Source organism: Nycticebus coucang, chromosome 3 (assembly GCF_027406575.1).
Source record: "Nycticebus coucang isolate mNycCou1 chromosome 3, mNycCou1.pri, whole genome shotgun sequence".
NCBI lineage: Eukaryota > Metazoa > Chordata > Mammalia > Primates > Lorisidae > Nycticebus > Nycticebus coucang.
Genome location: NC_069782.1, coordinates 67,082,862 through 67,101,197, shown reverse-complemented (window position 1 = coordinate 67,101,197; position 18,336 = coordinate 67,082,862). Strand labels below are relative to the sequence as shown.

Genomic DNA, 18,336 nt, shown 5'->3' with positions numbered 1-18,336 from the left:
CTGGGGTGGAGGGAACCACATCTGTGGCCCCACATAAGCATCTGTTAAGAGAGGCCTGCCCAATACAGCTGGGTGGAGGGGACAGAAGGCAACCGAGCACCTTCTAGTAACCCAAGGCAGGGGCAAAGAGCAGGGCTTTAATGTCCAGGGCTCACAAGGCACAAACACCCTCACCAGGACCAAATAAATAACAACTCCATCATTGTGGGAAGGCAGGTCTAGGGAAGGGGATAGCATTTGAGCTCTCCAGGGGCTGGTGGGTGAGCAGGTGTCTGCAGCCTGTGCAGGGCCTCCTGGGTGTTTCATGGCCTCTGGAGGGGGTCTAGTCCATAAATGCTCACTCACTCACTCTCTGAGCCAGAGTAGTCAGCCACAAGGGAGGAGCTGAGGTTGCAGGGGTGAGGTGTGTCTGTGGGGTCAGCTGCCTCCTGGGAGGACCCTGGTGGGGAAAGGGGCTTGTCCTGACAGCTTCCCTCCTGCCCTCTTGTCGGGGGGGTCTTTGCTTGCTCCTGAGGACAGCGTCCAGGGGATATAGTCTTGTCCTGGGTAACCTCCTCTGGCACCTGAGGTTCTCCAGACATGGAGGTCTCAGCTGCATGCTGCAGGTTCTCTGGGACATCCCGGGACTTCCTCCGCACAATGCCCAGGTCCCCCACTGTGATGGGGGAGCTGGTGGGCATGGTTTTGCGGCTCTGGGTGAGCTTCTTCAGGACGCTGCTAACTTTGCTGCTGGTGCTGGAGCCCGGGACGGAGGGAAACCAGGAGCGGCTGATAATCTCTGTCCGCTTGAGTTTTTGCTTGTCCTCATAGGCTGAGGGGGAGAGGACGTTTGAAGGGAGCAAGTTAGGGGGTCCAGAGCTGCTCTCCTGCCAACATCCACTCATCGCTGAGGAGGCCCCATCTCTCCCCCAACCCCTGGGAGCCTCCCCACCCCCTGGCTTCCCACGCACAGTCCGGGGTGTGAAACTTGAGAAGGGCAGCCAGCCTGCGGTCATCCTCTGTCTCAGGCACCAATGGGATGGTCAGGCTCGCCTTGGCCTGCAGTGCATGGTCTCTCTCCTCCTCCTCCTGGATGGCTTTTTTCTTTTCCTGTGTGTAGGGAGAAAGCATCGGGATGGAGGGCTGCATTAAAGCCCTGCTTCTCCTTATGTCCCAACGGGCATTACTTATGTGAGGGAAGGCCCTCACAGTGCCTGAGACACAGAAGCCACTCAACAAGTGGGAGCTGAAATAGTCATTAATACATATCCTTGTCTGTCCCTCATTCATTCTGCAAGTATTTGTGGGACACTGACCTTGTACAAGGCCTTGTTCCAGACACTGGGGATACAGAAGTGGGCAAAAACCCTTATGGAGCTGACCTTCTAATGGCCAAGACAAAGTGTCATAGTAAGAAGAATGCAGAGAAGGGGTAGGTGTGGTGGTGCATGCCTGTGGTCCCAGCTACTCGGGAGGCTGGGGGAGGAGGATCTCTTGAGCCTAGGACTGTATCACTATACTCCAGTCTGGGTGACAGAGCAAGACACTGTCTCCACAAAAAAAAAAAAAAAAAGTGAGGGGATGGGGGAGGATGGGCGGAGGGAGGGTGGTTAGTGGGATTACACCTACAGTGCATCTTACAAGGGTACATGTGAAACTTACTAAATGTAGAATGTAAATGTCTCAACATAATAACTAAGAAAATGCCAGGAAGGCTATGTTAACCAGTGTGATGAAAATGTGTCAAATGGTATATAAAACCAGTATATGGTGCCCCATGATTGCATTAATGTACACAGCTATGATTTAATAATAAATAAAAAAAAATTTTTAAATGCAGGGCAGGTGGGGAGTGGGTTGGGGGTTCAACTTTAACTGTGGTGATTATAGGGGGACAGGAAAGTCTCCTGGCTTGGTGCCTATAGTTCAGCAGCTAGGGCGCCAGCCACATACACTGGGGCTGGCGGGTTTGAACCCAGCCTTGGCCTGCCAAACAAGAACAACTACAACAAAAAACTAGCCGGGCATTGTGGTGGGCACCTGTACTCCCTGTACTTGAAGGCTGAGGGAAGAGAATTGCTTAAGCCCAAGAGCCAGAAGTTGCTGTGAGCTGTGACACCATAGCACTCTATTGAGGGTGACATAGTGAGAGTGTCTTAAAAAATAAAAAAAAAGGACGGTCTCGCCATGAAAAGTCACATTTCAGAAAAGATGTATGAGTGAGGAAGCGATGTGGACATCTGGAGGAAGTGTTCCAAGGTGTAGTGAACAGCCCATGCAAAGCCCGAGACAGAAGTGTGGACGGTGTGGAATGGATGAGGGGAAGATGGAGGAACATGAAATATAGTAGTATGTATTTCAATATGTAGTATGTAGAGGTGGGGAGAGGAAAGGGCTGTGGGAAGGACTTCAGTTTCTACTCTGAGTGAGGAGAGAGGCACAGAAGGTTCTGAGGATGTGATCTGACACTGGTGGCTATGAAGGGAACAGCATGATGGCCGTGCCACATGGCTCCAGGCAGGAGATGCGGACTGTAGAATTTGATGGAAGCAGACAGACACTGGATATCATTTGAAGGCAAAGCCTGGCAGAACTGCTAATGGACAGACAGGAAGATTATAGAAAGACATGTCACAGCTGATTCCAGGGTTTGGGGCCCGAATGCCTGGAAGGAAAGAGCTGCCTCTATTGAGAAGGTGGGGGTGGGGGGGTGCAGGTGGGGCAGGTTACAGATGGATTTGTAGACTCCCCATGTGGAGATGCCCAGTAGGCAGGGGACACACAGGGCAGAGATACCTTTTCAGTAACAAACAGTAAGAAAACTAGCAGTTTTTGCCCTAATAATAATGACCACAGAATGACCAGAAAAGGAGACAAGAGGAGATGGGAATGGTGGGATGTAAGACTAGAGTTTGTGCCTCATGGCAGGGCCTGGGGCGCTCCTGCCTGGGCTCTGTGTGCGGTGCCCAGGGGCACCAGTTGCCCACCAGTGCAAGGTGGAGGGAGAAGGGAGAAGGTCCTCATGATCTGCCAGACCTTCTAGTTCTACTGCCACTTGAGGTGAAAACCCTCTGACTCATTCTGACAGTTTCACCAAGTTATTTTTATCTCAACTGTGGCAGCCCCTGTGTGCCCCAGGGTTATCCTCTGTTCCAAGACAGTGTCCCTGGTGGTGTGAGTCTGGTGGATGGATTTGTGCCCTCAGGGACTCTAAATACAGGCTCAGGTGTCAAGTATTTACATATTGTAATACATATTACTGTATTTCATTAAGATCATTTTCCCTGTTTGTTACATTTAGGGCACTGTAGCGATGATTCTGGAAATGGTGTGGGGGTGGGTTAATGATGTATGAATTTCATTTCAGGATGGTTAAATGGCCCTATGAAACGTGTCAGGAGTTCACCATCTTGTCATTACTGCTGGCCCTGGCCTTTCAGAATTTGCTGGAAATGATGGCCCATTTCTCTAGGGGAAAGGACTGTGGGCTTCCTAAGAGGCATCACTTTCCATAGCACAGAGAAGCAGGAATAAGCTGTGGTCTCAATGTTTGTGTCCCCCCACTAAATTCTTATACTGAAACTCAATCTCTAACATTAAAGTATTAAGAGGTGGGTTCATATCCAAGAGCTTCTTCAAGAAAATAGATAAAAACTCAGGCCCTAGGGGGCATCATTAAGTTAGGATGGTGTATTTTTCACGGAAACACATTTCCATGGGATTAGTGTCCTTATAAAAGAGGATCAAGGGTGTTTGTTCATCCCTCCTATCAAATGAGGTTGCAGTAAGATGTGTTATGAGGACTGCGCCCTCCTAACACCTTGGACCTTGGTCTCCAGAACAGTAAGGAATAAATTTCTATTATTTACAAATTACCCAGTCTAAGGTGTTTTTATTATAGGAGCAGGGATGGATTAACACAGGGCATGGGGCCAGTATGGTGGCTCATGCCTCTAACCCCAGCACTCTGAGGGTGGGGTGGGTGGATCCCTTGAGCTCAGGAGGTTAAGACCAGCCTGAGCAAGAGTGAAACCTTATCTCTAAAAATTAAAGAACAGAAAAAATTAGCCAGGATTGTGCAGGTGCCTAAAGTTCCAGCTATTTGGGAGGCTGAGAAAGGAGGCTCGTTTGAACCTAGGAGTTTGAGGTTGCTGGGGGCTAGGCTGACACCATGGCATTCTAGCCAGGGCAACCCTCCTCCCCAAACACAGGGCATGATCCCATGTGGCAGTTTGGGAAACTGAGGCTCAGAGGGTACAATGACCTGCTCACAGCTTAGGATGTGGTGGGACAAGGGCTGGCCCCAGGTCTCAGCCCACTGTGCGTTCTCCCTGACCCTGAGTAGGAGCCCCACTCACCCGGAACCTTCTCCTCAGCATGCTATTGAGGGCGAAGTCATCCTTCCAGGCACTCTGGGCCTCCTGGATGTGACTTAGGGTAGGAAGTGCCTTCTTTAGTGTGCCCCGGTCGGCCTCACCGTGCTCCAGCCGGAACATGGCGTCTGTCTCCAGCTTCTGCTTCTTCTCATGCTCTGAAACAACCTGAACTCAGCTGGGCCTCTGGGGGCTCCAGGTGGGCACAGGATTGCGCCTAGAGAGGCTGGCCTGAGAGGTCCCAGGCAGACAGGCAGGTAGTACTCACCTGTCGTCAGCACCTGTTCGTTGTCTGCCATGTCCCAGCGCTCCTCTTTGCGCTGGGCACCACTTACAATCACGTAGTCGCAGTTGGCAGGGTCTGTCTGCATCTCGATGTAGTTGACACAGAGGTGGCATTTCATCCGGAACCTGGTTGGGGGGTGGCAAGTGGGAGTCTGGGGGTGGAGGACGTGTCCCAAGACACCAGTCACCTCTGCCTGCTTCCTTCTATGTATTCACATCCTTCGACAAGAATTCACTGAGCACCTACTGTGCACCAGACTCTGGATCTGGGAGCAGAGCCATGGGCGAGAGGGACATGTTCCAGCAACCCATTCAGAACTGACCTATCATCAGAGAATGAAACTGCTCATTCATTCGTTTGTTCACTCATCCATTCATTTATTGATTTATTTCAAATTAATGCAAGGGTACAAATTTTTAGATTATATTGTCTCACTTTCAAGGTAAAATTCCAGTTGTGAAAGAACCCCTCACCCAGGGAGTGTGTATCCATTCATTTATTAATTAGTTTATTAATTCATTCACTTGTTAATTAGTTCATTCAACGTTTGTTTGTTCCATCCACCATTGGTTCATTTGTTTGTTCCCTTGTTCATTCGTTTATTTGTATACTTGCCCATTCATTCAAATGCCTCTGTTCATTTGTTCATTCATTCATTCATTCATTCAATAAGCCCTCCCAATAGGTTGTTCTGTGGCAGGCTTGGTGCCAGCTCCTGGGGACACTACAAGGCAGTGGAACAAGCCAATATTCTCTTGGAGAGGCTCCAAGAGCAGGAACACCTCCACAGGAAGGGCACAAACCAACACACAATGTCTGATGATGAGCACTGCATTAGAAAAGGTCTCACTGAGGGCTGGTGTTTGAACAGAAACCCAAGTTGAGGGAGGGAGCCTTGCAACTAGCTACCTGGGGAAGAACATTCTAGGTCAGTGGTTCTCAACCTGTGGGTCACGACCTCTTTGGGGGTTGAATGACCCTTTCATAGGGGTCACCTAAATACATCCTGCATATTAGATATTTATATTACGATTCATAACAGTAGCAAAGTTACAGTTATGAAGTAGCAATGGAAATAATTTTATGGTTGGGAGTCACCACAACATGAGGAACTGTATTAAAGGGTCGCGGCATTTGGAAGGTTGAGAACGACTGTTTTAGGTGTAAGGAACAGAGATGGGCATGTCCCTGGGGTGTGTGAGGGTCAGTGAGGAGGAGGCTGTGTGGCCTAAGCAGAGTGAGTGAGAGGGAGAGTGACAGGAGGTGAGAGCGAGGAAGGGATGCACATAGCATGTGAGGACTTGTAAGCCAGGGGAGGACGTGGGTTTTTATTGAGAAAGGTGGGAGCTATGGAGGATTCTGAGCAGAGGAACATGCCCTGATTGCCAAAGGACAGTTTCCATGAGAGTACTGCCAGGAACTGCCAACAGGGTACAAGCTTCTCTCCTGGTTCAGATTCCTCTGAAGCCTCCCTGCCCTGTGGCCACCCCATATGTTCCTGAGATGTCACCAAGCTGCCCTTACCTGTAGATTGGAGTTGTGTAGTAATTGCCAACCTTCTTCTTCTCCGCATTGTAACGAACACCTGGTAGAGAAAGGAGAATGCAGAGGTTCAGGCCACTCCTAGCATCTTTTCTCTGGACAGGGGACAGGTGTGGGTGGTATTTCATTACCACTGGAAGTTTACCAATGGGTAAACTGGGGCACATAGAGGCTCTGTGTCACCCAGCTAGAAAGGGTGTAGAAATGGGATTTAAATCCAGAGCCCAACCTTTGTTTCTTTTTTGAGACAGAGTCTCACTCTGTTGCCCTGGGTAGAGTGCTGTGGTGTTATCACAGCTTATAGCAACCTCAAACTCTTGGGCTTGAGCAATCTTCTTGCTTTAGCCCCTGAGTAGTTAGGACTACTGGCGTATGCCACTAAGCCCTGCTAGTTTTTCTATTTTTAGTAGAGATGAAGCCTTGCTCTTGTACAGGCTGGTCTTGAACTCCTGAGCTCAAGCAAACCTACCTTGGCTTCTCAGAGTGCTAGGATTATAGGCATGAGCCACCACAGCTGGTTCTCAGAGCCTAACTTTCTAACTGCTCTGCAAAGAAACTTTGCACACAGTCATTTGGGTGCCTGTCTCCTCCCTGACTCCTGATCTGGAACCCCTGGGTGGAAATGGTATCTCATTGTGTCCAGTAATTAAGGAACCTGATGTTTGCAGGACTGAATGGTCAGGGGCAGGCAGAGGCTCACCCATGCCAATGTGGTTCTTGCAGCCATCGCACCAGATGTTATATGGCATCTCAAATCTACAAAGACAGACAAGATCTCATTTGCATTTGTATACTTGGGCTCTTTTGATGTCCCACATCTGTGGCTGTAGTTGCAATTCGAGGGGTTGGGCAACTGACTGCACCTCTTCATGGGAGTTGCTGCAGTCGCCTTGCCAAGGGCGAAGACAAAAGAGGATGAAGAATCATGGTCGCTCCTTTAACTGAACAGGTCCTCTCCCTGTCACACTCTCTAGCCAACTGACTGAGTCCAGAAGTGTCCTTAGGGAGCCACTGTGTCTTTAACCCCTCACTGCATCAGCTAAACCAGCTTCTGAACAGAAAAAGAAATAGACTCAAGGAGCTAGCCCCAGTGTTGTCTGATTAAAGAAAAGTAGTTGTGTTGGGTGTGGTGGCTCACACCTATAATCCTAGCACTCTGGGAAGCCGAGGCAGGTGGATTGCCTGAGCTCATGGGTTTGAGACCAGCCAGAGCAAGAGCGAGACCCCATCTCTAAAAAAAAAATAGTCAGGTGTGTGGCAGGTGCCTGCAGTCCCAGCTACATGGGAGGCTGAGGCAAGAGAATCTCTTGAGTCCAAGAGTTTGAGATTGCTGTGAGCTAAAAAAGAAAAGTAGTTGTATTGTTGTTGTTGTTTTTTTATTTTTAATTTAATCTTTTTTAGAGACAGGGTTTTACTCTTTTGCCTAGGCTGGTCTCAAACTCCTGGCCTCAAGTGACGCTTCTGCTGTGGTTTCCCAAAGTGCTGGGTTACAGGTCTGAGCCAGCATGTATTTGTATTTCTTTTTCATAGTTCCATTTATGACACGCAATCTTGGTTTTCCACATACCTAACAGTAGTGACAAAGTTTTCCTTTTAAACTAAAACCATTCAGTAGCCAATGAGTTGAATTAAAGACACTGCGCAGGTAGAGATGAGGGATTGGCAAACAGAGAGACTGGAAGTGGTATGGGCAGGAGAGAGGCAGGCAAATCTGGTCCATGCTGGAGTTTGAAGATAAGGTGGGAGTTTTTGAGGTGTCCTTCAGCCCTGTAGCTCCTCAGGCCACTTCTGGGAATAGGCATCATGAATTTTCTTCTATACACATTTCTGCCTCTGACAGTCTTGTTACCTGAACCTCTGCTCAGGTCCAGGGCAGATCTCAGCAATTAAGGTCATAGCACACAAGGAAGGGGACAAAACAAGCTGGGTTCTGCTTCCTCCCACAGATAATCTATTGAGATGCTGGCCAGAGGTAAGAGGAGAACCCTGAGGGAAGGGCCGCTGCCTGAGCTGGGTTCATTGCAGTAATGGCTGATGCTTTATCCTCTCCACATCTGTGCACTTTGTCATGTAACTCTGCAGCTCTTCCCATCAAGAGATGGAGTCAAAAAGAAAATAAAGAAACAACAACAACAACAAAAGAGATGGAGTCTATTGTTCTACCCCTAGAATCCCAAGCCTCATAGGCAATCAGTGAGACAGAGAGATGGTGTGCCATTTCTGGTCTTGGCCTTAAAAGGCCTTGCACGATTCTGCTTTGGAACCCTGACACTGCTATGTGAGCAGGCCAAGGCTGGCGTATTGGAGGATGAGACACACCAAGGAGCACAGGCAGCTGCACGGGTCAAGGCTCTGCTAGAAAAGCCAGGCTCCAACTTCTGGACATTCGAATAAGCCCAGCCCTTCCAAGCCCAGGAGAGGCACCCAGTTGAGCCAAAGACCTGTGAGCAATAACTAACGCTTATTGTTTTGTTACATAGCAATAGGTGATGTGGTGACTTACTGCTGTATGGAATTAAGACCCTGCAGTACTGGGCCAATTGGGGCTGCTGAATGAGACAGTTGTATGGTGGCACCAAAGGCATAGGTTCTCAGGTGATATTAGGGCCTTACCGAATGACGAGGATGCCTTGTGATAGCTTCCGAGCTCGCTCCCGAAGAGGGTGGCTATTGTGGTACCGGTTGAGGGAGCCATGCTATGCGGAACAGACAAGGGAATAGATTAGCACTTGCTGAGCCAGAGGAGTTCATTCTTTGTTCTAGCCCCAAAGCTTTGGGACAAGTACCTAAAAGGTTGGGCGAGGGCTTGTTCTTATGTCCTACAGGGTGGTTGTATACAGCAATATAGGAGGCACAGAGGACTTGGTGAAGTATGTGGGCTTGGAATCAGGAACATGTGAATTTGAGCGGCCCCTCTTCCATTTATGAACTGAAAGGGCCATGTGACCCGGGGCAAGTTATCTCACTTTTTGCCTTCCCAAGCCACAGTTTCTGCAATCTGTCAACTGGGGATAATGATCATCATTATCTCTGGGTTTTGTGGGGAGGATTATGTGAGATGACAATACTAGCAAACACTGGGTACTTCATGTGAGTCAGCACATTTTAAACCCCCAGTGATTCTGTGAAATTAGGTCGTTTAATTTCCCATTTCTGACACAAGGGGAAGCTTCGGCACAGACAGGCTGAGTCCTTTGCTTAAGACCATGCAGATGGGACACTCAGGCCCTTACTGAGAGCCTATTATGTGAGGACACATAGCCATGAACAAGAGAGACAACTACCTCTGCCTCTGTGGAGCAGACATTCTATTCGGGGGAGATGGATGTTACACAAACACATGAATGGTATGTCAGGAAGAACCTCAAGAGAAACAACCTAAAGGAAGTGAAAAAGTGTAGTCAAAGGAAGAAAAGGTTCCAAGCAGAGGAGACAACCGGCATGCCAGAGGAACTGGAGCTGGGGGAGCCAGGAGATCTGATCCTAACCCTGTGTTCTCAGCCTCATCCTCAGCTCTGCTATAAACACACTAAGCCCAATGCTGGACAAAGAATGCTGGACACAGAGGCACATTTATCACCCAGGAGTGAAAACAACTCTGAGATTCAGGTGACAAGTGGAAGGCAGAAATATCTCAGGGCTACCTATCCTTCCGCCAGTAAGGCTCTGACTTCAAGAGGGGTCTCTTTGCTATCGCGGCTTGCAGAAAGGAACCTGCTCCTTACCTTTTCAGGGTTGAAATCCGGAGGGTAGTATTTGTTCACACCTTTCCTTTCACCCTGGAAAGCAAAAGAGAGATGTGACTCAGAGAGGGCCCTCTAGGAGACCTACCTGTGTAGCCCCAAGGGGCAGGGCCTAAACGAGAGAGACTCGGGGTCATCTTAGAGGACAGTGCTGGGATCAATGTCTGACTGGGGACTGGCTATTTGGGTGAAACCTACTGTCACACTGAAAAATTCCATGAGGTTCAGACTCTTCTACGGTGGTGCGTTTCATGCTTTTTTGGGGAAGGTAATTGAAAGAAAAGCTAAAGAACAGGTCTCATCAAAGAACATGGATTCTGGCTATGAGAGTTGTTCTTGTTAAATGCGTGCTAAATTGACTTTAAGATCCACTCTAGGAAGGCACCTGTGGCTCAGTGAGTAGGGCACCGGCCCCATATACCGAGGGTGGCGGGTTCAAACCCAGCCCCGGCCAAACTACAACAAAAAAATAGCCGGGCGTTGTGGCAGGCGCCTACTGTAGTCCCAGCTACTCGGGAGGCTGAGGCAAGAGAATTGCTTAAGCTGGAGGTTGCTGTGAGCTGTGTGATGCCACGGCACTCTACCAAGGGCCATAAAGTGAGACTCTGTCTCTACAAAAGAAAAAGATCCACTCTAACAGATGGTGCCTGTGGCTCAAAGGAGTAGGATGCTGGCCCCATATACCAGAGGTAGCAGGTTCAAACCCGGATCCGGCCAAAAACTGAAAAAAAAAAAAAAAAAAAATTCCACCCTAACAGTGCTTGTCAAACTCAGATATAACTACTCCATTGAGGAGTTTCCAAAATAGGGATGCCTGGGCCCCACTCCCAGAAGGTCTCCACACAGGGCATCTGCTCTGGCCTGTAGTGCTTGGACACTAGGCTTTTATTATAAAAAGCTCCCTGAGGAACTCAAATAAATCCTAGTATACAAATGTTCATAGCAGTGTGATTCAAAAAAGCCCAAGGTAGAAATGACCCAAAGTCCACTAACAGAAGATTGCACCAACAAAATGTGGTCTGTCCCTCTAGTGCAGTGGTTCTCAACCTTCCTGATGTCGTGAACCTTTAATACAGTCCAAAGGGGCTGAGACCCACAGGTTGAGAACCACTGCTCTAGTGGAATATTATTCAGCCATAAAAAGGAATAAAGCACCAAGTGGTGACACAATATGGATTAAAACGTGATGCTCAGTGAAAGAAGCTGGACGCCAATTGCATACTTCGTATGCAATTCTATTTATATGAAATGTTTACAATGGGCAAATCTATAGAGACGGAAAGCAAGATTAGTGGCTGTTAGGGGCTGAGAAGGGGGGAAATGGAGTGACTGCTAATAGGGACAGGACTTCCTTTTAGGGGGATGAAAATATTTTGGAATTGGACAGAAGTGGTGGTTGGACAACACAATTATGTACTAAATGCTACAGAATTGAATGTGCTAAAATGGTTAATTTTTATTTTTAATTAATTAATTTTTTTTTTAGAGACAGTCTCACTTTATCACCTTTGGTAGAGTGCTGTGCTATCATAGCTCACAGCAACCTCCAGCTCTTGGGCTTAGGCAATTCTCTTGCCTCAGCCTCCTGAATAGCTGGGACTACAGGCGCCCGGCACAATGCCCAGCTATTTTTTGTTGCAGTTTGGCTGGGGCTGGGTTCGAACCCACCACCCTTGGTATATGGGGCCAGCGCCCTACACAGGCGCTGCCCTATTTTTAATTTTTTTTAGAGATGGGGGTATTGCTCTGTTGTTCAGGCTGGAATGCAGTGGTGTCATCATAGCTTAGTGAGACCTCAAACTCCTGGGCTTGAGCAATCCTATTCAACCTCCTGAGTAGCTGAGACCACAGACACGTGCCACCATGCCCAGCTAGTTTTTCAAAAAATATTTTGTAGAGACAGGGTCTTGCTGATCTCAATCCCTGGCCTCCAGAGATCCTCCTGCCTCAGCCTCCCGAAGTGCAGAGATTACAGGTGGGAGCCACCATGCCTGGCCTAAAATAGTTAATGCTATGTGAATGTCACCTAATTAAAAAAATGAAAAGGAAAAAAGCTTCCCTGGGTTATTTCCGGGCAAAGCAAAGTTTTAGAACCAATGTACCAAAAGATCATGATCCAAAGTTTGACAAGAGCAACTGAGACCTCCAGGATAGGAGAAAGGAACTCTAGGAGGGAAAAGACTCTAGGAGGAGACCAGGAGAGAAACCCAAACTGCACAAGTCTGTCTACTCACCATTTTGGGGGCTGCCTACTGGTCCTCACCCTCAGGGAAGCTGATCTGAAATTGGCCTCCGAATCCACTGCCCAGCCGTCCTCCCGTGGAGCCTGGCAGAAGGTCCACAGGCTTTCTTGTGAAGATGTTGTGGACTGTGCAGTGGTGCCAGCTCAGACAAGACTCTGCTCAGGAGTAGACAGGAATCCGAAGACCTGTGTATGTCTGTTTAGAGAAGGCATCCTGTCCACTCTATAGCCAACATCTATGTCATATCACTTTTTCTCTTTTCATGGCCCTGACCTGGTCCAGGCTCCATCAATGCCAGTATGGTCTCCCACCCAAAGTCTCCTGACTTTGCCCTTGACTCATGCTCAACTGATAGCAGCCTGAAAGATCTAAAATTTGAACTGATGTGTTACTCTCCTTAAATTCCCTGCCCCTGAGATTCCTGCCATTTGTATTTATTTATTTATTTATTTTTTTGAGACACAGTCTCACTATGTGGCCCTGGGTAGAGTGCTGTGGTGTCACAGCTTACAGTATCCTCTACCTCTCGGGCTTAAGCAATTCTCTTGCCTCAGCCTCCCAAGTAGCTGGGACTACAGGCGCTTGCCACAATGCCTGGCTATTTTTTTTTTTGGTTGTAGTTGTCATTGTTGTTTGACAGGCCTGGGCTGGGTTCGAACCCACCAGCTCTGGTATATGTGGCTGGTGCCCTAGCCACTGAGCTACAGGTGCCGAGCCATCTGCCATTTTTAGAATCAATTCAAACCCCTTACTATGGACTGTGAGGCTCCTGCCTGCTTCTCCAAGCCCACCTCTTAGCCCTCACCCTCTGATCAATCTGTTTTAGCCACACTGGCTTCTTGGTTGTCTTCAAAGGCCAAGTGAAGCCTGCCAACTCCTGCTGTTCTCTGCCTTGGCTGCTTTTCCACCAGCTGTCTAGGTCTCTGTTTACACATCACCTCCATCAGAAGACTAATCTGACCACCCAACCTACAGTCACTTCTCTGGAGTTCCAATCACATAACCCTGTGTCTGTTTATGTTTTTTCAGGTAGGTCACACACTCTTATGTTCTATTCCCAACACCAAGCAGAGTGTGTGGCAACTGGTAACTGCTGAGTGAACAACTGAAATAACAGTTATTATCCCCTAAGAGGTTCCATAAGATCCAGTGCAGGCAACACAGGTATCAAATACAGGGGCTCCTTAAATTGGAGGTAGGGAGACCCTTCCCATGTTTGGAAGAGAAACTTTAAGGAGAAAAGTCTAAACTAGAAGGAAGTTCTAGTTTTCACTAAAAAGAAACACTGCGAGGCACAGAAGTGTATTCTAGAATGGGGATTAGCAAATTTTTAGTCAAGGGCTAGATAGTACTATTTGTGGCTTTTTGACAATATCACCTCTGCCTCAACAACTCAACTCTGTCCTCATAGCTAGAAGGCAGCCCCAGACATTATGTAAATGAGCGGACATGACCCATTCCAATAAAATCTTATTTGAATTTCACATAACTGTCATCTGTCACAAAATATTATTCTGCTTTTGATTTTTCCCCATCCATTCAAAAATTTAAAGCCATTCTAAGCTTCAGCAAGCTGTACAAAATTGGGTGATAGGTTGGTTTTGGACTGCAGGCCTAATTTACCAGTCCCTGCTCAAGAATCAGGAAGCTTAGTCCCTGATTAGCTTTCTATCAACTTAACTGTGCCTGCTCTATAACGTTTACTGTGTGCCAGGTGCTGCACTAGGAGTCTGACATCATTGCTTCATTTAGTCTGAATTATGTTGCCATTATTTCCAGGTGACAAATGACGAAACTGGGGGCTTAAGTACCTTGTACAGCAGCAGAAGCCGATGGCAGAGATTTTGACAGAGTGGGGTGAGTGGTGCAAACCCCTGGTTGTCAAATCCCCCATAACCCTAAACCTCTCTGTCATCTGTAAAGTATGCCCCTTGGATTGGACTTTTCTTAGTTCCATTCCAATCTAAAAATACTTTTGTCAACAAAATAGCTAAGTACCCTCCAACACTTTGGTGGTCACAGTTCTGTGGGCTTAAATCCTCCCCGTCAGCTTCCACTCCTCAGCTGAGTGACCTTGGTCAGTGTCTATGCTTCCCTGAGCTTCAATTTCCTCACCTATAAAGAGCAAATAATTAAGACTCACTTTCTGGGATAGCTGCGAATGAAATAACATACAGGAAGTGCTTGCACAGGGTAAATACTCAGTTTAGAGGAGTGTTGGGGGTATGTGTACCTAAAGATGATTTTATTACCCCAGTGAATGGCAGGCGGGGACTATAGGGTGGATGTATAGAAATCTCTGGTCTATACAAAAAAGCCCCCCCCATCTCCCAAAAAGTAAAAAAATATAGAAACAAAACAAAACAAAACATAAATAATGAAAACCAAAAATCTCTGGTCCTTGGTGTCAAGACTAATTATTGACCTCATTTGTCTAGGGTTTGCAGCTTGGGTCTGGAACTCTGCTACTTCCTAGCTGCTTGACTTTGGGCAAATTGGTTAGTCTCTCCAAACCTCACTTTCTGCGTCTGTAAAATGAAGTTTTATAGAAGTTACCAACCTGACACGGTTGTTGTCCAGACTCAGGCTTTGTTCTAAACACAGAAGTACTGACACTAAGTTAAAACGTTAGCAGTTTGGTTATTTCTCATGCCCACCGTTTTAAAGCATCATTTTACAAAATCTTCACAACCCACTGAGATAGGGTCTTATTGGTCCCATTTCCCAGATGAGGAAACTCCAGATGAGGAAACTCTGGGGCCCTTCAGTCATAACATGGGTCGGGGATGGGTTGCGGCCGGGGGCCGGTCACTGGGGTCGGGGGTCGTCGGTGGGACCTGGGCCAGCACTGGGCATATACAGCTCACGTCTCTCAGAGCTCTGCGTTCCCTGGAGCACACATCTTGCCCGGAGGGTCCAAGATCAGGGTGAGGAGGCGGCCTTGTCCCCCAATCCTCGGCCCTACTGGGCCTGCCCGCCACTCCACCAACCCCTCTGCCCGTCGGTACTTACCTGCCCTCCTTCCGACGTCACGCCCAGACTATGCCCGGAAGTGCGCTGGGAGTTCAAGGAAGCCCGGCGCTCTCTCCGCGTGACTGGGACGTCCGCGCGAGGCGGGGCGAGGCAGTAAGGCCACACTGATTGGGTAAGTGCCGATAAGTGGCGGGCTCCAAGCGCTGAAGGGACCAATCCCAGACCGCCTCTCCAAACGCGCTCGCGTCACGACGACTCACGCTCTTCCCCACCCACTCAGCGAGGCCTGGCTCTTGACATCTCTACCCCTGGTCTGTCCTGCGCACTGCAGCAGTTCCGCGAGGACCGGCAAACGGCAGCAACCCGGCCGCCTACTTTATAACGGGCAGGGAACTAAGACTTTCCTCCCTAGTCTTATTTGTTTATTTTTGAGACAAGGTCTTGTTCTGTCGCCAGGACTGGAGTGCAGTGGCGCCATCATAGCTCAGGGCAGCCTCGAGCTCTTGGGCTCAAGTGAACCTTCTGGCTCAGCCTCCCGTGTGGCTGGGACTACAGAGGCCACCACCACTACTGACTGATTATTTTAATTTTAATTTTGTAGAGACAGGGTCTCTCTATGTTACCCAGGCTGATCTAGAACTTCTGGCCTCAAGCCATCCTCCCGTCTTGGCCTTCCAAAGTGTTGGGATTGCAGGTGTGAGCTACCGTGCTTGGCCTTATTTTTATTTGATTATTTTATTTATTTTGTTTTATTTATGTTTATTTACTTAGAGACGAGATTCTGCTCAAGTGCAGTGACCTTCATAATGGAAATCATAGCCTACCAAAGCTGGATTTCCTGGCCTGAAGTGATCTGGGACTTCAGGCGTGGGCCACCGTGCGCATGGCTGTGGTTTTCCATTTTTAAATGGTTGAAAGAAAAAAAGAGTATTTCATGACTTGTGAAAATGATAAAAAATTCAAATTTCAGTGGCCGTAAGTTTTATAGGAAGACAGTAATATGTCCTTTGGTACACAGAATGCTTCAAACTGGGGCACTTATAGCAACGTAGGGAGGGGTTTTCTCTGAACTTCCTTATTTGTCTAAAGGCATAAAGACAGGAAGAAAGACATATCCACTCCAACCATGACCCGACAATCTCCGATTCTGAGGGCTCCTCTGAGTCAACTTTTGTTATCTGGGACATTTTTTATTCACATCACAAGACAGCCTTTATTCACCATACAGTTTCTCCCCTTCCCCTCTCATAACTTGTTGCCACCACCCTCCCTGAAGCCTCAAGCTCTGTTCTTTTCTTTAACCTGTTTTGGAGTCTCATATTTTGTGGGACTCCCCTGCACATATATTAACACATAATTAAATATGTTTTTTCTTTTAATTTGTAGTCCAGCCAAAGAAACTATAAAGGTGGAAGGAGCTTATTTTTCACCCCCCTACAACAGGCATGCTCATTCATTTACCTATTGTCTATGGCTGATGCAAGGGCAGAGTTGAACTGTTGTAATAGATAGGGAAAGGGCCAGAAAGCCTAACATATTTACTATCTGGCTCTTTACAGAAGAAGTGGGCCCACCTAGCCTGTCCCAGGAGCTCACATTTGTAATCTCAGCACTTTGGGAGGCCAAGGAAGGAGGATCACTTCAGGCCAGGAGTTCAAGACCAGCCTGGGCAACATAACAAGATCCCACCTCCCACCCCCCATCTCTACAAAAATTAGTTATGTGGTGCCGCACACACTGTAGTCCCAGTTGCTTGGGAGGTTGAAGCAGGAGGATTGCTTGACCACAGGAATTTGAGTTAGATAACTTGAGTGAATTATCTATGATTGCCAGCTTAGGTGACAGAGTGAGTACTGTCTCTTAAAAAACAAAGAAACAGAGAAATGGGCTAACCTTTGTCTTAGATCTACCAGACCAGCCTGGCTGTGCCTTGTGCTTCTGCATAGGGTAATGGCCTTTGAATTTACTTTCATACCTTTTGGACCTAATGGAATCTGCTTGTTTATTTGTTCATTCAATAGCCATTCATTGGGCACCTGCTATATGCCAGGCCTTGGAGATTCAGAAAGGAAAAAGAACACATACTTTTCTTTCTTTCTTTCTGGTTTTTTTTTTTTTTTGCAGTTTTTGGCCGGGGCCGGGTCTGAACCCACCACCTCCGGTATATGGGGCCGGCACCCTACTCCTTAGAGCCACAGGCGCCACCCAGAACACATACTTTTCTTAGTGATGAACCAGACATGTCAACTGGCAATTTATCATGAATGGTATAAGAAGTGGTGAGAATACTACACTACTACTGCTCTGTTATTCAGTGCCAGGCTTTATTCCTGTTCTAAAGCCAGGCTTTACTGACAAGTGAATTCTCATGTAATTATGGTGCTGCATGTTGAGAGCTCATTACCAAGCATCATTCACCAGTGCTCAGCACTCATATGTATCATCTCAGGGTATGCCCCTAGAAGGTGGATCATTGATCACTCCTTTTTTACAGATGAGGAGACAGGCCAGAGAGATAAAGTAACTGGCCACTGTCACAAAGCCAATGATTTGACCTACATCTGTTGATGCCAAACCTTGTTCCCTTATCTGCAGAGTTATACTGCTTTGGGTTGTATGCATTAAACTTAAGGACTATGGGAATGCATAGGAATCTTTAATGAGGGTAGGGTATTTGGAAGTAGACAGGAGTGAGTATCAGTCCCTACAAGTCTGACCTCTGAGCTGGATGAGGAGAAATGAGGCAGGTGAAGGGCTAGGAGGCTAGATGCATGCTCACTGGTCCTCAGAAATGAGATGGAACTGCATTTCGCCTCAGCACATTCAGTACATCTAAATTTTGCTTGAGCTCTTGTTTTGCATTTGAACCAAGAGGTAATTACTGAAAAACCACAAAATGTCCCCTTGTGAGCAGTATTTGGAGAAAGGGGAAGTGTGAGAAGTCTTAGATTTAAAGGGACATGTAGACCCTTGTGGTTACAACTTACACACAGGGCAGGTGATGGAAGCTGACCATAAGCCTGAAATAAAAAGAGGCCATTCTATTATTATAAAGATGGCAAATGCAGGCCATTTCCTGTGGGTCCAAAGGAACCGATAAGGGAGAAGAGAGAATAGGGGTAAAGGGAAAAACTTCCCCTCTGCCCCCTGAAGTTTTGCTGAAGTGAACTGACAATAGACAGACTAAAAGGAGAAAA

General features: G+C 47.6%; 1 protein-coding gene across 2 annotated transcripts; it reads right to left on the bottom strand.

Moving 5' to 3' along the window:
- Window positions 1-123: 123 nt before the first annotated feature.
- Window positions 124-15,284, bottom strand: YJU2B (YJU2 splicing factor homolog B). 2 transcript variants are annotated; one of them, XM_053582512.1, is made up of 10 exons: window positions 15,179-15,284; window positions 12,158-12,361; window positions 9,906-9,959; window positions 8,794-8,876; window positions 6,881-6,936; window positions 6,163-6,223; window positions 4,621-4,763; window positions 4,338-4,510; window positions 951-1,089; window positions 124-811 (listed from the first exon to the last, which is right to left on the bottom strand). In XM_053582512.1, exons 2-10 carry the CDS (start codon window positions 12,158-12,160, stop codon window positions 342-344), a joined length of 1,182 nt encoding a protein of 393 aa, XP_053438487.1. In that variant the 5' UTR covers window positions 12,161-12,361; window positions 15,179-15,284; the 3' UTR covers window positions 124-341. The 2 variants fall into 2 exon arrangements, with proteins under 2 accessions (XP_053438487.1, XP_053438488.1); XM_053582513.1 differs by lacking the exon at window positions 15,179-15,284 and adding an exon at window positions 14,727-15,172.
- Between the last annotated feature and the right edge of the window lie 3,052 nt (window positions 15,285-18,336).

Coding starts and splice junctions, on each gene's coding strand:
- YJU2B (XM_053582512.1), bottom strand. Junction 6,224..6,880: donor CAAGAACCACATTGGCATGG/GTGAGCCTCTGC, acceptor TTTCTCTACCAG/GTGTTCGTTACAATGCGGAG. Junction 4,511..4,620: donor CGAACAGGTGCTGACGACAG/GTGAGTACTACC, acceptor AGGTTGTTTCAG/AGCATGAGAAGAAGCAGAAG.